This window comes from Octopus bimaculoides, chromosome 11 (genome assembly GCF_046866305.1).
Source record: "Octopus bimaculoides isolate indiv1 chromosome 11, ASM4686630v1, whole genome shotgun sequence".
Classification (NCBI taxonomy): Eukaryota; Metazoa; Mollusca; class Cephalopoda; order Octopoda; family Octopodidae; genus Octopus; species Octopus bimaculoides.
In genome coordinates this window covers 53,263,281-53,288,555 of record NC_142938.1, presented here as the reverse complement: position 1 = coordinate 53,288,555, position 25,275 = coordinate 53,263,281, and the positions used below count along the sequence as shown (strand labels likewise).

The following is a 25,275-nucleotide window of genomic DNA, read 5'->3' as shown; positions in this document are numbered from 1 at the left end:
TTCTACTCTAGGCACAAGGCCCGAAATTTTTGGGAAGGGAGCCAGTCGATTAGATCGATCTCAGTACGCAACTGGTACTTAATTTATCGACCCCAAAAGGATGAAAGGCAAAGTCGACCTCGGCGGAATTTGAACTCAGAACGTAAAGACAGACGAAATACCGCAAAGCATTTCGTCCAGCGTTCTAACGTTTCTGCTAGCTCACCGCCTTATACATTAAATTATACATTAAATATCTACTTAAGTAGCAATCGTGATATCCATCACGAAGAAATGATCAAGCACAGTAATAATCTATTAAGCAACAACTACCCCAAAGAGATAATATCTACTCCAATTATGAAGAAAAGAGAGGATGCAACCAATAAACTGTCTACAGTCTGTCTACCCTATGTGAAAGGCCTCCCGAAAAGATACAAAAGATATGCAGCCCATATGACATCAGGGCATTGGTGAAGCTGAGTAGGGACTCCAGCTGTGCTTGTTTGCAATGAGTCATTCCTGAGAGCACGAGGCCTTCGGGCCATTTGACATTGTCTAAGCTGAAACCACCTAAAAGAAATACGCTCGCATGATGTTCCAGTTTCATGAGGATTTCTTTAATTCTTGAGAGGCAATCTTCAAACTTGCCTATGTGGTTTGGAGAATCCGGTGAGCGATATGTATTGCATATGACTATATTGTGTTGTCTTATGTATACAATCAGAGTGTCGTATACTGAATTTGAGTATGACAGTGAGACCTGGGGTGTGAGGTCTTCACGAATGTATAGAACAACTCCACTATGGCTCCTTTCCCTTCTGTCTGTTCGCAGATGGTATATTTTGGTACGTGTACTTCTGCATCCTCTATATCAGGGCTCAGATGAGTTTCCACGAGTGCTATACATAGGACTTGATTGCATGTAGCAAGGTCTCTCAAGGTCTCTCATATATATATATGTGCAGAGGTGGGCATCGTTAATCGAAAAGTTAACTTCGTTAATCCGTTAATTTAGCTTCTCGCATAATCACCGAACCTGGAGCTTAACCATGGTCTATCCATAGCACTTAGTCAGCATTACCTGAAACCGCTAGGTCTAATTGACAACACTACCACTCATAACCTATATATATATATATATATGATGTGTATATATATATATATATATATATATATATATGTAGTGAAACTACCTACCCCCATTAGATACAAAACTGCTATCGCCATTCTTCTCATTTAAATATAAATAAATGCGAGCGTAGTAGAGAACCCATTCCTTGTCATCACGTGACTGATTATTATTCGAATCGGCAACTTCTTCGAACCTTTCCCGCCAGAACGCAAACTGACCAATCACGGCCCCTAATAAGGTCACGTGATAGAGTAAAATTCTGAAGCCATCGGGAGCCCATAGTTTGTTATAAATAGCTTTAACTCGGCAACCAAATTTGTCTCGGTCCAGTTTCTCTTTGAGAACTGTTCCGTGTACCACACGACAGCAGCAGCAGCCAGCGACCACTTCAGCAGCTTCGTCCAGCCACGATGACCTCCGCCGTCGCCACATCAGCAACAAGAGTCTACTACTACTATCCAGCATCATCATCATGACCAACACGATTCTACGATTACTACTAACCAGCAACAATCTCCACCAGCGTCTACACGATCTTCTATGTACACCAAACCTCCGCGGCACATCTCTCTCTTTGATTCTGTTAGGTGACTCAGCTTCACCACGGTAAATAAACAGACAAGAGTTCTTAAACAGACAAGAAATTCCCAGCCAGCGACGAACATCTGTATAACAAGAATCACGGCCCGGCATCGATGCCACGACATCACAACTAGTGATCAGCACTGCCACACTCAGCCTCTCCTCACTTTCACATACAGATTCATATTATTGTGTACCCAAGAACTGGTATAATTGTTCACATGTTATATATTGACTCTCTTTCCATCTGCTGTAATAACTCACATACACATACATGTATCACTCACATACACACTTTTCTTTGTATGACGGCCTGTCTTTGATTATGTTATTATATGTCGCATTCACACTCTCACACAGACATACATCTTTAACGCCATAATAAATATCTCTGTTATTCATCTAATACGGTTGTGGTCTTTCATTACTGGTCATCTATGTTATCGTCGCATAACATATCATGTATATCATCCATTGATATATATATATTGTATGTTCGACCGTGTGACACGTTTAAATAAAAGGAGTCCTCTGTTCTTCCATTCGTCACCATTTCTCCTTTTTGAGTTCGCACGGTCGTCCCTTACAATGTATATATATATATATATATATATATATATATATATATATATATATACACACACACACACGATGGCGGTCCACTCGTGACCGATGAAGACCATCACTAACTACTGCCCAGGTCAATAACCAGTACGTGCATGAAGTTTCTGTATCTGCGATTGGGGGTGGGAGAATTTACTCGGGTTTGCGTCCGCGCTTTCAATGCTCGAGACGAGCCTCTTCTACTCGACAAAACATAGGAAAGTCGCCTCGTCAGTGATTGTCCAAACTAGAATTTAGGTTCAATAAGGCTTGCTTAGCACCTTACAGACCTTCTCCTACTGACACGATCCAGAGTCAAGCCAGGACAAGATATCCAGTGCCAATATAAACTGCGGGCTCACGAGAATATTTATAATATGTAACAATTATTCGAGTTTCGGATGTCGGGGCAGAAACTCGGAATAATTGTCACATATTACAGATAAATTCCTCTATTTACATAATATCGGAATCTCTCTCTTTCTTTTGTTGTCTTACCATTACTATTAATATATATATATATATATATATATATATATATATATATATATATATATATATATATATATATATATATATATATGCATGTACATATATATGTAAAGCAGTGTGGAGGCGCAATGGCCCAATGGTTAGGGCAGCAGACTCGCGGTTACGGGATCGCGGTTTCGATTCCCAGACCGTGCGTTGTGAGTGCTTATTTAGCGAAAACACCTAAAGCTCCACGAGACTCCAGCAGGGGATGGTGGCGAACCCTGCTGTACTCTTTCACCACAACTTTCTCTCACTCTTACTTCCTGTTTCTGTTGTGCCTGTATTTCAAAGGGCCAGCATTGTCACACTATGTGTCACGCTGAATATCCTCGAGAACTACGTTAAGGGTACACGTGTGTGTGGAGTGCTCAGCCACTTGCACGTGCCAACAAACAATAAAGCAGTTCTCCAGCATGACCGTAGTGCTACGACTGAAACCACTAACAAAATAAGAGAATACACACACACACACACACACACACACACACACACACACACACACACACACACACACACACACACACATATGGGATGCCGACACAAGTGTGTCTTCCCCGACTTTGTTTCCGCATAATTCCAGAAAAATGAACGTTTAATGAAATTTTCTACAAGCACGCTTCAGATGGTGTAAATTCCGATTATATCGGAATTTGTTGAGAACAAAAAAAAAAAAAAAAAAGATGCCGCGAGTGAGGAGAGGAGTTTCGGAAAAATTCACACGAGTTGGTTTTGTTTCCCTATAACTTTTAGAAATGTGGATACATTTTTATGAAATTTTCTACAAATACCTTTCAGAGTGTGTAGATTACGATTATATAGGAATTTAATATGAAAAAAAAAAAAAAAAGAAAAAATTGATGAACACACATCACAAGTTTTTTCGAAATTTTAAGTTTTATTTTGTAGACATATGTGATGCATGTCCGTATTTTAAGTGTACGATTCCACCAATTTTGTTTTTCGTAATAAATTCCGATGCAATCGTAATCTGCACACTCTGAAGTGCATTTGTAGAAAATTTCATTTAAAATGTCCGTTTTCTGGAGAAACAAAATTGAGGAGGACATACTTTTGTTGACGTGTCATATATATTCTTTTATCATTTTAATGATTTCAGTCGTAGAACTACGACCGTGCTAGAACACCGCATCATCTCTGCCCCACCTCTCTCTCTCTCTCTCTCTCTCTCTCTCTAAATATATATATATAAAACGTTAAAACCAGACTGTTTTAACTTTATTCAACTAATATATATATTTATTCAACTAAATGCATTCACACAAATTCGAAACAATACACACACACATACATACATATATACATATATACATACACAAGCACACATACATATATATATAGATTTGTAGTGACGTCATATTGGCGCCAAAAGGCATAGGCGCCATTGCTGAATCCTTAACCACGCATGCGTGGTTTTCAACATCGAAGCGTTCCCGCTATTAGACTGTCTCTTTACCAAGCCTGACAACGACCAAGCAAGACGTCTAAGCAAGCTCTCCCGTTTGAGTGTGGTTGAACCAAGTTGTCTCTACAACGACACCAGCTCGAAGAACCGTACATCTACGTTTCAGGCTACTCTAAAACCGGACTATTGGAAGCTGTTTTATTTTCCACCGTACAATAAATATTTGTTGTTGTTGATCAGTTTGGAGTTTCTGCGTTCAGTTCACTTCTAATTTAACATAGGAAAGTTAGGTGTATATCTAATGATATATAACCCACTCTCCTAAAGTGGTGACCCCGACTAAAGAACGACTGCAGCCACGACGATCTGGACTAATCAGCATCATCATTGGTATGAGCAACACGAGTTTCCGGCCGCCGACGCCATCATCATAACTAACGACTTTTTGAACAATTTCACAGTGAGATATTGACTCTATAGAATTTCCGACTATACAAACTCACATTGTGCCAAGCTAACACAGACGTTTTTTCTTTCTTTCTGACTGTTATTTTCGATTTTCTTTCAGCACGTCAAGATGGGTTTTCAAAAAAAAAAGAAAAAAAAAAAATTTTTTCCCGCAGACAGTAGTACAAGCACACAACTAAACACACTACACAAAAAAAAGGAAAACAATACAAAAAAAAAAAATACAGAAGGCAACCACATTGTTTTTTTTTTTGTTTTTTTTAGCGAATATTTCTTTTTCTTCTTTCCTTTTCCATTTTGTTCTTATTGTGCACATACATTACAGAGGAAAACAAAAAGGTACAGAAAAAAAATAGTGTGTTTCCTTTTCCATTTGCGGTGAAATTTTTTTTTTTTTTGGCCTTTTGCATATTTTTACACGTTTTTCGTTATTCTTTCTTCCTATTTTACCTTTGACGGAATCATTTACCAATATGTGTGCGTTGCCAAGCCTGCCTTCATTCGCCGGAGAGACTCGATTTGTTTCAAATTGCTCTGAGTCCTCCACGGACACACCACGTACTGTTTCCGTAGATCCTGCAAGGCAGTCCTCTTCAGTGACCAATGAGGATTTGCTACGTAGAATTTAGGAGCTCACTCGCACCGTAAATAACCTCTGTTTCTCGAGATCTCGTGGTGGTTCCCAATCTCGTAGCGTTTCCCGGTCACGAAAATTTTCCCGAGATCGGGGAGCTACCTGGAAGAAGCAAGGTCTGTGTTGGTACCATGCAAATTTTTCGAACAAGGCGACAAAATGTATTCAGCCTTGTTCGTTCAAGGCGTCGGGAAACGAGTAGAGGAGAAAGTGCGCACGTCTCTTTCCTCCACCCAACCTGTTTTTAATCGTGCAATATTCGTCCAGGACCAAGTGTCGAAGAAATTCTTCATGGTTGACACTGGTTCCTGTTGTAGTATTTGGCCACTTCGTCTAACAGTCGACAAACCTCGTCGTTCTGAAATAGTTTTGCACGCAGTTGATTCATCTCCGATTCCTACTTTTGGTCAGCTTTCTCTACGTTTAGACTTTGGTCTTCGCAGAGACTTTCAATGGGTTTTTGTCATAGCTGACATTCCACATCCCATTTTGGGTGCGGATTTTTAAAATCATTTTCAATTATTGGTAGATGTCCGACGTCGAAGGCTTGTCGATGACTCGACATCCCTTTCCACGCCGGCAAGGAGCTCTACCAATTCTCCTCTTAGCCCAGCATTTTTTATTGCCACTGCTGGGGACGCTTTTCATTCTCTTTTAGCGTCTTTTCCGGAGTTGGTGGATATTACTTTCAAGCCGGTTAAACCTGCACATTCCACCCTCCATTATATCACGACGACTGGTCCTCCGGTTTTTTCTCGACCACGTCACCTAGCGCCTGATCGTCTTAAGACGGCCAAGGCCGAGTTTGAGCACATGCTTCAACTCGGCCTCATTCGCCCCTCCACCAGCCCATGGGCATCTCCTCTACATTTGGCCCGTAAAGGGGGTTCGGATTTTCGCCCGGTGGGGGACTATCGGAGACTAAATGCTGTGACGATAGCTGATCGCTATCCCATCAGGAATTTGCAGGATTTCTCGGTGAACCTGCATGGATGCACCATTTTCTCTAAGATTGATCTGGTACGGGCCTATCATCAGATACCAGTAAATCCAGAGGATATTCCTAAAACAGCCATCACTACACCTTTCGGTTGTTTTGAATTTCTATTTATGAGTTTTGGTTTGCGTAATGCTACTAGCACTTTTCAGAGGTTTATGGATGAGGTCGTTCGTGGACTTGATTTTGTATTCGCTTATGTCGATGATATACTCATCGCTAGTGATACGGAAGAGAATCATCTCCACCATTTGTCGCAACTTTTTCAACGTCTTCGCGCTTATAATGTGAAGATTAATCCCGACAAGTGTCTTTTCGGGCAGTCATCCCTGAATTTTCTGGGACATTTGGTTGATTCTAATGGGATCAAACCTCTTCCTGCTAAAGTCGATGCAATTCAACGCATCGCACCTCCAACCTCTCTGCGACAGTTGCGCCATTTTTTAGGCATGGTAAATTTTTACAGGAGATTCATTGACCGGTGTGCATACAAACTACTTCCTTTAACGAGGCTACTGCAAGGCCATTCTAAGAAGGATGCTGGACTCACTCTTACTGATGAGGCGTTATCTGCTTTTGAGTCTGTGAAACAGGAGTTATCCTCCGTTCCTGTTCTTGCACATCCCGCTCCTGATGCTCCGCTTTCTTTATCTGTGGATGCTTCCGATTCTGCGGTCGGTGCTGTTTTGCAGCACACTGTAGACAATCAAACAAAACCCTTGGCTTTCTTTTCTTGTAAATTACAGCCTGCCGAACGCAGGTATAGTACTTTTGATCGTGAGCTATTGACAATCTATCTGTCGATTCGGCATTTTCAACACCAGCTCGAGGGACGAGAGTTTGTGATTTATACTGATCACAAGCCCCTCACTTTTGCTCTGTCCTCTAAAACGGACAAGCTCTCTCCTCGTGCTTTTATATTTTTCTACCTATTAGAGTAACTTCCCTTTTATTCAACGGTTTTTCATAGCGTCTATTAATAACCGATGAGAAAGCATCGTAGCTCTTAGCTCCGGCTTTTGAAACTCCGAGTACTATTATGACAACTTACTGATTGTCCAAAACATATAGTTTAGGACAATTCTCTGTTTACCTAATACCAAGGTCTCATTCTTCTGTTGTCACTTTGTATTATTATTATTATTATTATTATTATTAGTAGTAGTAGTAGTAGTATCATCATTATTATTATTATCATTATTATTATTATTATTATTATTATTATTGTTATTATTATTATTATTATTATTATTATTATTATTATTATTATTATTATTATTATTATTATATACGCATACATGCACACACATAATCATGGGAAAATTATTGCTCTGGCATTGAAAGCTGTGCATATCCCGAACTAGACGGTACTCACGGCTGGAATTAGGTCTAATTCCCGCAATATCTCAAAGTTACAAAAACCCCAGTATTTTTCGTTATTCTTCCGAAAAGCATCAGGGATATGCGTTGAGCTGATGCTAACACATTCTAACAACTCCAAGACATTTTACTGTCAAAGCTTGCAGGGATATATGTATCATTGCAAGACAAATAAGAGCAATAACATCAAGTTCTTTCATTCATTAGACATCAACTTTCAGCAATCCAAAAATCAACAACAGAAATAGTCTTGTTGCTGCATTGATTACATGGCCTTCTTTGCTACATACCAATGATTGACTAATATTTGTATACATATGTACGTTACAACACTCGAATATATTTTTTCTTTAAATTCCTTAAAATTTTTTCAGCTTTAAAGCTCTGGTCATGCTGGGACACCGCCGTTTCTTATGAACTTAAATACATACATGTATATATATATATATATATATATATATATATATATATATATATATATATATATATATATACATGCACACACATACATACACATCCATCTATCCATGCATACATATATTCATCCATCCATACTTACATATATACGTATGAGTGTATACATGCATATGTATATATGTATGTATGCATGTATGTATGTACGTATATATGTATATATGTGCGTATATATATATATATATATATATATATATATATATAAGTAATTAATGGGAGATACGAGAATCTTTATTGATCACTACAATCGTTTCGATCCATCGCGGATGGGATACTGTACAACCGGTTTAGTGTATCTCTCGGTGCAGATGTATCTCCTCCGGTTATTTCAAGAGTTATCTTGTTAAAATACACTGTTTCACACAACTTATTTCTGGATGTTTTCTTCTTGGTCTTTGGAAAATGGAAAAATAAGGGATTCATCTATATTTACTAACGGTTATATGTAATAATTGTTTCGATGTATTGTGTATTTGTTTCTTTTTGTATCTCCTCTTTGCTATGGATCTTCTATAAAAAATGGAGCTGTATCCCTTAATTAGTCATTCCTGAAAATATCCGAAAATAAGTTGTGCGAAAGAGTTTATTTTAACAAGATACCCCTTGAAATCATCCGAGGACACAATTCAGCACCGAGGGATACATCTAGACCAGTTGTACAGTAACTCACCCACGAGGGGTCGATGCTAGATGGTTCGAAACGATTGTAGTGATCAGTAACGATTCTCGTATCTTCCATCTTCCGTTCACTCATTAATTACATACCCAACGAACACCAAGTCAATGAACGTGCTGTACCGATAAACTACCATACCCTCTATTAAATACTAACTATATATATATATATATATATATATATATATATATATATATATATATATATATATATATATACATACATACATATGTATATATATATATATATATACATACATACATATGTATATATAAAAATATATATAAAGGAGAATCCTTTGAGATCGCAGATACTTTTTCTGAATCTCCCTGATTCATTTAATGTGCTGGTTCCCTGGTATTAAATTGATATTAACTAATATCCAATTTTTTACCCTATTGTTTAATTTTATATATATACATATATAGACACATATGTATAGACAGATAGATAGATAGATAGATAGATAGATAGATAGATAGATAGATAGATAAGGCCTCAAGAAACTTACGTGCATTTGTTTAATAACCACTCATTAAGACATGCTATACAAATATAGCCCACTATTCAAGCCGCAGAATTCTCTTAGGAGAACAATCTGAAGAAAATCCCGATTAGTTTCATTTGGTTTGTTACTGGATCAGCAGAAATTTTTACTTTGTCTACTTCCAAATAGAGAGAGAGAGAGAGAGAGAGAGAGAAACCTTTAACAACTCATAAAGATGTAATGAGAAACAGGCGGTGCTTTTCTTTATTTGGATGTCACCACATTCATTGGTGACAAAAGTAGTGAAACAATGTTTATGAATAAGTTATAAATAAATAAAAATGCTCAGCAAACACACATTTAACTCGTTCTATAAATAGATTCTTTGATTAAAGGAGTGGATTCTCTCTGTAGAGTGAACTCAGATCCATTTCGAAAGCATCACACTCGGTCATTATCCCATCCACAATGTCATAAATAACGTAATATTGTACATATAGATATGTAGTATATATATATATATATATATATATATATATATATATATATATATATATATATATATATATATATATATATATCATAAGATTTTTAAACTTTTAAATTTTCATATTCAAAAGAGACAGAGACCTCAAATTCGATATATCGATTTATTCACCACTCTATGTTAACATTTCTGTGCCAAACTTATCCAGTGACTGGTCCATTGGATTTAGACGTTTGGCACTTCTTCAGGAGTGGTTACCTTTCGAACAAAACACGAAAAAACACATACATAACTATTATTAGGTCTTTAGGACATCGTTAGCTTTCGTGTTTGTTATTATAGGGGAGATAACTCCTTAATTTTCTATTTTTATTGCTCTCCTGTGGATTTCCACTAGATTAATTATTTTGTTTATTTCTCTTTACTATACTATATTACCCGTATACATATGCATACATACACATGCACACACACATACATATATATATATACATATATATATATATATATATATATATATATATATATATATATATATATATACATACATATACACACATATATATATACCCATACATATATACACACATACATACAAATACAACACACATACATATATACATACACATGCACACACACATATACGCATACACATATATATATACATACATACATATACATACACAGATATATATACATATATATATATATATATATATATATATATATATATATATACATATATACATACATACATATATATACACACACACACACTCTCTCTTTTATGCACTCATCCATATATGCATAATTGCACATACATGAGACATCATGCTGTACTTCATCACATCTTGAGATCATTTATACCAACGAAATGTACCTCTTATGATATGCGTACATTTCAGAGCATTATTCTTTACTTTATTAATCAATTTATCCTTAGAGAAGAGTATGTGGTACAGTTCCACCGTACAGAGCGAACAATACTTTCTTCCTCTCTCATATGGCATTGATCTAGCTATTATAGACCATTCTAATGAATACTGTTTATTACTTTCCTTAAGACCCCAGATGTATTTGCTAAGACTAGTGCTAGCCATTTTCTTCCTATCTCTAAAGCATGAGAAATGGTTAGAAATTCTACGGCATACCTGTCCTGAAGTGCACCCCAAGTATGTCATGGTATCTGTTTGAGTCTTTACTTTGCATTGATATATTATATTTTTGACTTTCGCATTAGGTCCTTCAAATTTTATTCTCCTAGGGTTTACCTCTTTTACTGTGATTATGCTCTTACGCCTTAAGGAATCTAATTAATGATCTCCTAAGGTAAGTTCTTATGCTATATTGGTAACGGTTGCTACATCCTCCGGAAAAAAATTATTATATATATATATATGTGTGTGTGTGTGTATATATATATGTATATATATATATATATATATATATATATATATATATATATATATATATATATATATATATACATATATATATATATATATATATATATATATATATATATATATATATATATATATATATATATATATATATATATATATATATATATATATATATATATATATATATATATATATATACATATATATATATATATATATATATATATATATATATATATATATATATATATATATATATATATATATATATATATATACATATATATATATATATATATATATATATATATATATATATATATATATATATATATATATATATATATATATATATATATATATATATATATATATATATATACATACGTGTGTGTGCGCTCGCGCGTGAAACCAATAGTCACTCTCTAACCAGCCACAACAACCAATCTTCTAAACACATACACACATATGCGATACACTCTCTTGGAATCAGGAATTTGAACAAATTTTGTAGTTTTTTACCTATGTATCTTCATGACCTGTAACATCGTTGTTTATTTATTCCCTCTTTATATATAATGCTGTAATTTTTTCATTCTTATTCATAAAAATTATCTTTATTTTACAGGTGTACTATTTCGTAAGGTAAGATCAGTTCTAATTCTCTCTTTTTATATTTCTTTTTTAACTTTATCACAAATTGCGCTACACACATCAATACTTCGACAAGTGTTTAATATCATTTAACATACTTTGTATTTATAACTTTTTAGTTAATCCTCAACGAACAGCGTAAGATAATGGCAAATATTGGAAGCAATAGAGTATTGTCAAATCTATTTTAAAACTGTCGGTCTAGGCGCGGGCAAGGCTTTTGTTTTATTCGTTACGCAGCAATGTGTTTCTTGGTTTCATTTCGTTACGCAGCAATGTGTTTCTTGGTTTCATCTCGTTGCGCGCCACTTGGGCAAGTGTAGCCACTATAACCTCCTGTTGATCATTACATTATGAATGAAATATGGTGGAAACTGCAGAAGCCTGTCGTCTGTTTGTTTGTGACGGAGAGAGAGAGAGAGAGAGAGAGAGAAAACAATCATAAGCATAAATAAGTAAAAGAATAAATCAAGACAACTTTGAAGCACAAATATTGGCTAAACTGGCAACATGACCATCCAATACAACAATATTTTGATTTTTTGTTGTAAATAATCTTTAATAAAAGATGTAGGTCGTTTGTTGATATTTGTGGTTTGGAGGCAAGTTTCTACTTGAAAAATTAAAGATAATTTTAGATATATTCGTCCTAACATTTTTTGGCTTAAGACACGTTAACGACTTTACGTTCCATTTTATTATTTTAATATTTCTTTTTTTTTATTTTTTGCTGGTAGTAGTAATTTCTAAGCATACCTTGAGATTATCCTTTGTCGGTTTTCCTGAAGATTCGAGGTTTGAGAATTCCATTTTCGAAATGTCAGAATGGATTATGTTATTTCGTATCCTACCGGTTAAGTTAGATTTAGAATCTGTATTAGGTTATAATGAGAGGCAAGGTTCTGGATATCGGTTGAATATCGCCTTTCTCCCATTAATTTCTTATTCTTCGTGTTGCTAAGGCTCCAGCAGTCGAGTAAAGAAGTATTAAGCAAAACGCAGGTTCTCCATTAGTTTTTATATACAATATATACACAGGTGTGATATGTTGCTCTTTTGCAGCCATCTCATGCGGTATGAATTCATCGTTCTCCATTACGCGGGCCATCGCCTCAGGAGATGCGACAAGCGGACTAGCCTAGAGGGCAAGCTAGTGAAGTGTGCTCTGTTAGCAGTCGCAGCGGGAAAAGTGAGATCGAACCTAAAGGTTTCTTTCCTTTTATAGTTTTGCCATCGCAAGCCTCGTTGTGAGCTCGCGCGTGGCAAATGGATGCAGGTGAGGTCTCGCTCCAGTTTTGGAGATGGCAATGGCTGCCGTGAGATCTCCTTCAATATGGCGCTGCAAGGTGTGCAGCGAAAGTTCGTTTCATCTTTATTTCTACTGTTTAGTATAATTGTATTATAGTTTTACCACTATCCTTGGTTAGCTGTTACTTCTCAATATTAAACTGGTTATTGTTGTTTGTTAGTTTCCTTATTTTCTTGGCGTCAACTCAAGTTTGAACTGCAGTATACACATTCCTTTCCACAAATCTAATGAAAAACTTAGCTACATTCACAACAGTTCTAATCACCAAAAATCAACTGTAGATTGATTATTAGTTTGGCTATTTTCGTCAATTAGTTTCATTATTTTCATGGCGTTGTTGACTTTGCCTATCTTACTTTCGGGGTCGATGTAATCGATTAGTCCTCTCCCCAAAAAATTCAGATCTTATGTCTATACTAGAAAGGTTATATTAAGTTATTCCCACTATTTGTAGCTTTATCAGTTATGTCTCAAGGCATATGCAGGGTTTCATTGTTTTCATTGTCATAACCACCGCTCGTTATATTGTCACTACTGTTGTTAGCCTTATCTGTAATTATAGTATAATTTTCACGTATATTTACTATAACCCTGCGTTTAAATGGTTGAGTTAAAGAGTTATGTGATTCATTAATGTTTTGTATGTTCATGTGCAGAAGTTATTTTAAAGTCAGAGTTGTTTGTCAGCGGATCACCATTATAATATTCGAAGTTATTTCTAAATACTTCCACGTTAGAGGAAAGCTTGGGTATTCGATAGGAGATGTTTCATACAAGATAACATAGTAATGACCGAGGGGAGAGTAAAATGTCAAAAAAAATTCAGAATAATTAATGTGATTTAAGATTAGATCTAAAAGAAAGGCACATTGCGAAAAAAATTGATTAGCATTTTTATATGCAGATGATTATAAATCCTCTCTTCTGTATTTATTCTTTTATTTTATTTTTGCATTTATTCTGTACTTCATGTTTTGGTATCCATTCGCCATTGTATTAATTTTTGTTTTTAATCTTATCACTTACACTATTTTCTATCACTCCCAACTTTTAAAAGGGTCTTTATCAGTCATAAACTTGTTTTCAATGAATATAAACGATATATATTATCCAAGTTTTAATTCACTTTCTACCCGCTTTAAATGTTTATGCTTTTTCCGACACAGCTTATTGTTTTTCATGTAACAAATTCTCGTTATGTTGAATAATAATAATGCCCTCTCTAATCAATTTTAATTGTTTATTCGATGAATTGGTAAATATCAATTACTACACCACTTATAGATATTTATAAATTCTTTTGAACCAAAGTATTGTTTTAAATACTTACGACTGTCTGATGATCGGTTACGTGAAACTGTTTAATAGTTTATTGAGTATTTCAGGAACTCATTGCAGACACACATATATGAATATCTGTCTGTCTGTCTTTCTTTCAGTCTATTTGTCTGTCTGTCTCTCTTTCTTTCTTTCTTTCTTTCTCTCTCTCTCTCTCTCTCTCTCTCTCCTCTCTCTCTCTCTCTCTCTCTATATATATATATATATATATATATATATATATATATATATATATATAGGGTGTTCAAAAAGTCTCTCTGCAGTAAGTGTTTAATGGTTTTCGGGCGATTCTTGTACACTGATCCGTTACGTGCTCCCCAGAAAAAAATCTGGTAGTGTTAAATCAGGTAATATTGGTGGCCAACGTCCCTTCGAAATAATCCGTTCACCGAAAAACTCTTGAAGTAGCGGCATGGTGATGCGCAGGATGAAAAAAATTCACTGCGGTGAGATTTTTTTAACACCCTGTATATATATATATATATATATATAGTCAATCCAAACATGAACAAGCAAGAAAAAACAACAACGCGATGACGTGGAATAAGTACAGTGTTATCGGACGCTCAGGAAAAGAAAGAAAAGTAAGAGGACTTCACGTTTCGAGCGGAGCTCTTCATCAGAAATATAGAAAAAGTCCAAAGAAGGGAAGACAGAGAAAGAAAATCGCCAACGATACACACGTAGTCACACATTGAATATAGTAATGTTGTTGGGGCATTTTAGAAACCATATGTATGATATTGAGGGATTTTACAGACAATATATATTTAGATGTTGCGGGATTTCAGACACAATATATTCAGGCATTGATGTTGCGGATTTTACAGACCATATATATTTAGTTAGTGATATTCGTTATTTTAGAGGCCACATATATTCAGATAATAATGTTGATTTATTTTAGGTGTCCTGTCAGTTCAGCTACTGATGATGCGGGCTTTTGATGTCTATGTATTATTCAGGTAATTTTGAAGGTTTTTTTTTTTAACACCATATGTATTATGGCAAGAATATTGGGGCAAGTTTGAGAACGTATATACTGGTAACAATGTTGAGGAATTTTAGAAACAATATGTTTCTGCTAAGGACATGAGTGGGGGTTGCGCACCAAATTCGGCTAATGTCGTTGGAGTAATTTGGAGAATTTATATTTGCTAATTTTGTTAGAGGATTTTAGACATATATATATATATATACAGGAAATTATGTTATGGTGTTTTAGACACCAGATATATACAGCTAATGATGTTGGGGTATTATAAGACGATACGTATTCAGTTTATGATTTACGGAGCTTTAGATTCCGGTACTATGTATTTAGTAAGTATTGTTTGGGCTAAGTTAGCGAACATACATATTGAAGAGATAATGTTAAAATAATTTTAGAGACAATATATTCAGGTATTGGTGTTGAGGGATATTAGAATTGAATTATATTCAGTCAATGATGCTGGTAATATTCAGCTAATGATGTTGGTTATATTCAGATTATAATACTAAGAATGATGGTGGTATCTTGTAGACACCATATACGTATTCAGATAATTTTTTGATAGTGGTGGTAATGATGGAATAATTCAAAGACCCTAAAATAGATATTGATAAGTTTAGTATCTGGCGTTAAAGTTATTTCAGTCACCATATGTTTTCTATTTACACCTTAGGTTATTTAGAGCCAATTCAAGTTTAGCTAATGGTTGTTGTATATTGCAGCATCTACATATATCTAACTAATTACGTTCGTTATCTTAGACACAATATTTTATATATTCAGTTAGTGCTATAATGAGTAGGCTAGAGAACATACACATTCAGAAAATAATGTTAGAGACCATATATTTTCAGGCTATGATGTCGGGGTAATTTAGAGTACATGTATTCAACTAATGAAGTAGGTGAATTTTAGTGACCATATGTATTCAGCTAATGATGCCAAAGTAATTTAGATACCATAGATATTTAACAAATGTTGGTGGAGTAGTTTAGATAATAGATATCAGGTAATGTTAATGGGCGATTTTGAAGACTATATATATTCATGATCTGACCTTAAAATATTTTATACACCATATAATTTCAGTTAAGCTGAATTTTAGAGCCGATTTAATTTCAGCAAATGATATCGGGATATTTTAGACACCATATATATTGAGCTAATGACGTTGGTTGTAAGTAAGGGGGCATATATTAAGTTAAGTTGTCTGGAGATATTAAAATCCCTGTATATTCAGGTAATGAAGTTGGGTTTTGAGACACCACATATATTCTGCTTATGATGTTCGGGTATATCCAGGTAAAGATGCTGGAATATTTCAGACACCATAAATATTTAGCGACTGATGTTGGGGACGAGGGATTTCAGAAACTTTATATGTTGAGTTAGAGAAGTTATGGTATTTCAAACACCATATGTATTGAACTAATGCTATCGAGGTTAATTTAAAGAACTTAAGTATTCACGAAAGAATCTTGTGGGTTTCTTGAAGATCATATACATTCAACTACGGTAGTATAGCATTCTAGAGACGATATATAGTCTGTTCATTATGTTAAGACCACACACGCACACACACACACACACACACACACACACACACATACACACACACACACACATACACACACACACACATATACATATATACATATATATATATATATACATATATATATATATATATATATATATATATATATATATATATATATATATATATATATATATATATGTATAGGAGGCGATGATATTAGATTAATGGAACTTAAATTCTATTGTATCTGTGCACACACACACACACACACACACACACACACACACACACACACACACACACACACACACACACACACGTATATATATATATATATATATATATATATATATATATATATATATATATATATATATATATATATATATATATTCAGCTGTTATAATGGGTTATTTTAGAGAGTGCATATATTCAAGTAGTGACTTCCGACGATTTAATGTCCACATATATTTAGGTAATGATTTTAGGATATTTCAGGCACTATATGTATTCTCCTAATGATGTTGTTCAATATATATTAGGCTAATACTGCTGGTGTAATTTAAAGAACATACAGTATATAATGTTGTTGGACGATTTTAGACACCATACATATCTAAGATTTGACGTTAGATTATTTTAGACATAATACATTTTCAGCAAATATATAAATTCAGCAAATATTTAGATATTTTGGAGACCACATATTTTCAGTTGATTATGCAGTCGTTTTTCGGACTACATGCATATTCGGTTAATGATGCTCGGTGTGAGTTAGAGAACATACTTATTCAAGAAGAAATGGTAGGGTATATTAGACACTATATATATTCAGCTGATTATATTAGAGATATTTTAGATGGCAGGTATATTCAGATAATGATGTTGGACCTAATTAAGACACCATATATATTCAGAAAATAATGTTGGTGTATTTTTGATATTATATATAGAACGCTTATAGTATTGGTGTCTTTTTGATATTCTATACCACCAGCTAAACCTACTGGATGTGAGCTAGAGAATATACATGTTCAGGAAATAATGTTTGTTTAATTTAGGCATCTGTGTATTCAGCTGATGATATTGAGATGTTTTAGAGACCTATACGGAGGTAATGATTTAAGGGGATTTTAGTCACCATATACGTTAAAGAAATTATGTTCGGGTATTTTATATACCATATGTACACCGCTAATAATGTTAAGTTATTTTAGATACCATATATATTTAGCTATTCACTTAATACGTAATTTAGAAAACGTATATATTCATGAAATAATATAGGGGTTTTCGACTCCACATTTAATCAATGATATTTGAAGATTGTAGGGGTCATATATATTTAGCTAATAATTTTCTGGTATTTTAGATACCACATCTATTCAGCAATTAATATTTAGAAGTCATAGTGATATTTAATCGCCATATGTATGCTAATGATATATACATACATAGACACACACACACACACACACACACACACACACACACACACACATATTACCGTAATATCAACACCAGGCAGTGTTTCGGCACAAGTAAACTTTAGATTTGTTAAAATATGTTTGTGACATATTTCAACTGATAAAAGGCAGTTACCGAAGAGAAAAATTCTTTCTTATGCTAAAAAGATGTAAAAGCATTATATCTGCCCAGAGTCGCCCAAGGGAGAATTTAGAAACCGTATTTTCGGATAATGATGTTGTTGAATTTTAAAGACCATACATATTAAGATGATGCTAGGGTGTTTGAGACAGCATATGTATACAGCTATTGATGTTGGGTTATTTTCGAGGTAATATCTATTCAGCACCGTATTTTGGTGTATACATATACATATATATATACACCAAAATGTATATATATATATATATATATATATATATATATATATATATATATATATATATATAGTTGGAATTTACAGAAAAACAAAAGACGAAGACAGATGTATCAACAACAAACAGGTGTTTTAGTTTAACGCCCGGGAAGGTGAGAAAGGATTTTATGTTTCGAGCCTACGCTCTTCAACAGAAAGGAACACGAGAAATAAACAGAGAGAATAAAAAAAGCTTTAGCGGCTAGCGGTAAATCATATATTTATGTATGTATGTATCAGTGGCGTGCAGTCTCAGCCATGCAAGCTATGCGCCGCATGTCCTGTTATATAATCGGAAAATTAGATAAAATAGTTACTTTCTTGCAAAAAATAATCCGTCCAGTTTTCGAAATATTCTGTCTCCCCTTCCCCTCTCTCAGTGACTAATAAAAGCTTTGAGAATCTAGCATATAAACACTCCCTAACTCCCTATCTTTATTCAGCTGAGGATGTTATGGTATTTTAGACACCATATATACTCAGCTAATGACATTCAGAAATTTTAGAGACCATAATATATTATGCTATTAAATTTGGAAGTTTGCGAGGCCATAATATATTCAGATAATGATATTGGTGGCTTTTAGAAATCATATATATATTCATCACACGCGTGCACACACGCATTCACACGCACGCGCGCACACGCACACACACATACACACACACATTAAGTTAGTGATTATACATATTCAGGAAATAATGTTTAGATATTTTAGACGTCATATATATTTAGCTAATCATATTGGAGTGTTTCTGTGACCATATATATTCAAATAATGCCTTTATATGGTTTGAGGAACATATGCATACGGTTAATGATGTTCGGGGTATTCTAGATACCATATATATTCAGGTAATGATACTGAGGGATTTTAGAAACCATGTAATTAAGTAATTATGTAGTAGTAGTTTTAGACATATATATTTAGCTAATTTATTGGGGGGTTTTAGAGACCATACATATTCAGCTAAATGCATTGGATAATTTTATAGACAATATATGTTTAGCTACTGATGTTGGGGCAAATTAGAGATCATATATATATATATATATATATATATATTCAGCTAAATATTTTCTGGTAGTTTAGAGAACATCTATTCAGGCGATAAAGGTGGTGCATTACATCTAACCATGTGTGATTTTAGAGATCATATAATTCAGGGGAATCTGAAGAATATACGTTCTCGTAGTGGTGCTGTCTTATATTAGATACCAAATTTATTCAGTTAATTATGTTGGGGAGATTTAACAGAAAATATATATTCAACTAATGATGATGGAGATTTTAGGCACTATTTATAATTAGCTATATAGATACATACATAGACCCAGACACACACACACTCACATACACACACACACGCACACACACACATACATTCACATACGCTTACATATATACATACATATACATATATCTATATACATATACACAGCTGGATTGTAAAGTTACATCGTGGGTATTTCAGACTTTATACATTTTGCTAAAAATGTTGGGGTGAGAGACCATATTTATTCTGTTAACGATGTTAGAGATTCTAAAAACCATATATATTTAGCTTAAAATTTTCGAAAACTTTAGAGATAGTGCTAATAATGTTGATGCATTTTAGATTCAATATATATTCAACTAATGATTTTCTGGAATTTTAGAGTTCATATACAATACGTATATTCAAGTAATTATGTAGGGGTATTTTAAATATCATATATATTCAGGTAATAATGGTGAAGGAATTAAAAAAACATTTAGAATTTAGAGAATATTGTGATATTACGCTGGGGTATTTTAGAGACCATACATTGTCAGTGAATGATGTTGGATGATTTTAGTCATCATACATATTCAGTAAATGCTTTTTGGATGTTTTAGAGACCATATATATTCAGCTACAGATGTTGGCGTATTTAAGAGTACACACACACACACACACACACACACACACACACACACACACACACACACACAAACACACACACAAACACACACACACACAAACACACACACACACACAAACACACACACACACATACACACACAATTATATATAATTAATAATTTGGACAAATAAGTATAAGTCGATTAGTGTCTTTAAATGTTGAGTAGAGCACCGGCACAGCTTAGGTTACCGGTTCTCATCTTCAGTTGTGGTACACTTCTGTTGGATCTAATTCAGGAATTCCGCAGTGGCATTTAGGGTAATAGTATTAATTAAAAGTAGGAGATGGATTTCATATTAGACTTTTATTAGGTACAACATATTTTTCGACCCATCAATCGGGATCTTTTCAGGTACTTTGATAAAGAAGTCTCACCAGAGATTTTTAGTGTCATTTGGCTTGTCATATGCCTATCAAGTTAGGGAATGAACAAAACCAAATAATATTACAGAAACGCAGAAAAAAATTCAAATATGAACGTGGAAATCTTGCGTTCCTGTTTAGATAAAATGACCTAATCAGCTTTCGTTGTTATAACTACTTAGAAGAAAAAAAGTAGAAGAAAGGAAGATTAATGCTTAGACAAGTAGTTTCATGTTCGTCCATATACATAAAGACGGACAGACAGTGGGACACAGATATATATATATATATATATATATATATATATATATATATATATATATATATATATATATATATATATATATATATATATATATATATATATATATATATATATATATATATATATATGTATATATATATACATACATACATATACATACACACACACACATATATACGTAAGTACACATCCGCATATACACATATATGCATACACATACACATACATATAGATGCATATAAATACATACATAGACTTAGACACACAATAGCATACACGCACACACACACACACATATACATATACACATATACATTCACATGCACATACATATATACATACATACATACATATACAAATACATATATCTATATACATATACACAGCTGGATTGTAAAGTTACATGTCTAAATACATGTTATTCGAATACCAACCAACCAACCAACCAACCGAGAAAAAACAACTGCAATATCTACAATAACCAACCAATTGAAACAACAACACTAACACACCTGGAAATAGTAATAATAATAGGATAACCACGACCACGAATATACTGAACAGAACCAAATCATCAAGTGCTCGCTGCAAACAAAAAACCCAACCAATTATGCTCACGCAGAGACAAATCCAAATGTTCCTAGACAATCAATGTATGGCCAGGAATGTGGTGTATAAGCGCTCAGTAAATACTAGAGGTGACCCCTACGAATATATCGGTGCATCGGCCGATATTTTCAAAAATCGATATCGCAACCACAGTGCCAGTTTTCAAAAAATCCTTAAACGGCATGTAACATCAATGGCTAATTTTATCTGGAGGCTCAAAGAGGGGAAGGCAAACTACGACCTGACCTGGTCCATAATTCGACTTGCGAATCCCTATAACGCATTATCCCGGAAATGCCAGCTATGTTCTGAAGAGTCACTCTCAATATTGTTGACAAAGGAGTTCATTATAAACAGATTTACAGAACAATTACCCAGGTGCCTGCATACAGCTAAACACACATTCACATACTACAATCTAAACCACATCTAACTGATGCAAACCTAACACCCACAGCTCGGATTAGTCCCCCTGAGTTAAAACTTCATATACTAAAAAAGAACCATTTCCAAATAACATGTATTCAGACATGTAACTTTACGATCCAGCTGCGTATATGTATATAGATACATGTATCTATATATGTACGTATGTGTATATGAATGTATGTATGTATGCATGTATGTATATATATATATATATATATATGTGTGTGTGTGTGTGTGTGTGTGTGTGTGTGTGTGTGTGTGTGTGTGTGTGTGTGTGTGTGTGTTGGTAGCGGAAAGAGTACTGAATCTTTTGATACCCCATACGTCAAAATCGGCAACTCGGTTTTGGAAGGCAAAAGGAATGCACACACACACACACACACACACACACACACACACACACACACACACATATATATATATATATATGGAGGCGCAATGGCCCAGTGGTTAGGGCAGCGGACTCACTGTCATAGGATCGCGGTTTCGATTCCCAGACCGGGCGTTGTGAGTGTTTATTGAGCGAAAACACCTAAAGCTCCACGAGGCTCCGGCAGGGGATGGTGGCGAACCCTGCTGTACTCTTTCACCACAACTTTCTCTCACTCTTTCTTCCTGTTTCTGTTGTACCTGTAATTCAAAGGGTCGGCCTTGTCACACTGTGTCACGCTGAATATCCCCGAGAACTACGTTAAGGATACACGTATCTGTGGAGTGCTCAGCCACTTGCACGTTAATTTCACGAGCAGGCTGTTCCGTTGATCGGATCAACTGGAACCCTCGACGTCGTAACCGACGGAGTACCACGACGATGTTCTATAGTTGCAAGTCAAAGAAAACCAGCACAAAAGTGATATTGCATGTTCTATAGGTGGAGGTGAAAGAAAGCGGCACAAACAGAGGGGGAAGCGGGAGAGAAGGGAACGCCGAGAACCCCAGAAATGAGTTTGTGTCGTACAATCTTAAGGTAATTTTCACTTTCATCCCATGTTTCACGCGTGAGTAGAATTAGGCATTATCTTTCTATTTCAATTTCTCGTTATATTGTACGGAGGCCTTCTGCTGTTAACATATTACAACTTCACTACATTTCTTTCTTTTGGAATTAAGAAAGATATGCAAAAAATAACTTCCATTGGTACAGAGAGAGAGAGAGAGAGAGAGAGAGAGAGAGAGAGAGAGAGAGAGAGAGAGAGAGAGAGTTAGAGAGAGAGAGAGAGAGTTAGAGAGAGAGAGAGGGAGACACACACACACACACACACACACACACACAATTAAAGTTCTGTATGAATGGTGTTATTTTTTGCTTTGCACTAAATCACACCTCAAATCCCATGGAAATTACCTTTTCCTATTCTGTCATTCCTGTTTGTGATGAACTTATTTTAAAACCTGATCTTCCTTTTAAACTTACAAGGAAGTTATCTCAGAAATTCTGTCCTTTACCCGTTGTTTCTAGTTTGTCCGAGATCTCATTTGCGTACCCCACTACCACACTTATTTCTTTCCTCAATTTCCTCACATTTCTATGTTTTCCATACAGGAGATTTGCATTTCACCTGAAAGCGAGTAGCTGATGGATGGCCGAAGTGGGGGATGGGGCATTCAGTATTTCTTTCAGAAAGATCAAATTTTCAAAACAAATTATATTTCCCACATTCGTAATCTCTGTATTTTTCCACGTGCATAAAAAACAAAATTCGAAAAACAATTAAAAATTAGAAAATTTCGACGGGGAGGGGGAAAATTATAATTTTGAAAACAGGATATCTGGTTAAAATCGTATTAACTCCTTTTTATTCCATGAAACAATACATAGTTCGTGATCCTTCTTAAGAACATAAATCACTTTCATGCAAATTGTACCCCCCACCCAACACACACACACTTCACTTCTGGACAAAACAATAACTTTCATTACACCAGTAATCCACTCCACTATATATCAGCTAACAGAATACATTACGCTTATCAAGACGGAACACAGCCAAATCATTCACAGTTTACCGCTTCTTCTCATAATAACGATATACAAATTGACATATGAATTTTTACACATGTTTTCATTCGTTACTTAAAATCAAATTATACAATGCACAACTTCAAATTGCTATGTCTTCCATCTCATATGTTCCTTAATCGTTCACTCATTTTCAGCCATGCCACCAAAACGAAGACATTCTCTTTATCTCTACAAACAAGGGCCGCAAAGAAAACTGCCTCTCTTCGTGCTCAAGAAAACTCACTTCAGCGATGCCTCAATGTGTAATATTTCAAAACGATCACCGACGGCAGAAGTTCTGCTCTAAACTACACTTATTGTTTGGGATGAATGCACGATGGCACACCGCGGTTCACTAAAAGCCCTAGATAGGCCACTAAGGGATATTAGAAACAATACTGCCGTTATGGGGTACTTAACTGTTGTCCTTGCAGGGAATTTACGTCAAATATTACCACGGGGTACGCGAGCTGACGACATCTATGTGTGACTGAAGTTGTCACCTCTGTGGAGATTCGTTCGTCAGCTTTCATTAAGTAACAATATGCGAGCTCATCTCTACAACGACCCGACCCTTTAGCTGAGGAGTTCTTTCATCAACTTCTACAAATTGGAAATGGCGCCTCACCCTGCATGTACCGCAATGTGGGCAAATGGTGTCTACATTGGCCGAGCTT

General features: G+C 34.8%; 1 protein-coding gene across 1 annotated transcript in view; it reads left to right on the top strand.

Moving 5' to 3' along the window:
- LOC106876148 (acylphosphatase-1) overlaps positions 1-25,275 on the top strand; it is a 73,016-nt gene that overhangs the window by 15,115 nt on the left and 32,626 nt on the right. Inside the window, exon 2 of the mRNA XM_089360024.1 lies at positions 11,894-11,910. Within this exon, the coding sequence (XP_089216150.1) occupies positions 11,894-11,910 (17 nt within the window). The remainder of the gene's footprint in view (positions 1-11,893; positions 11,911-25,275) is intronic.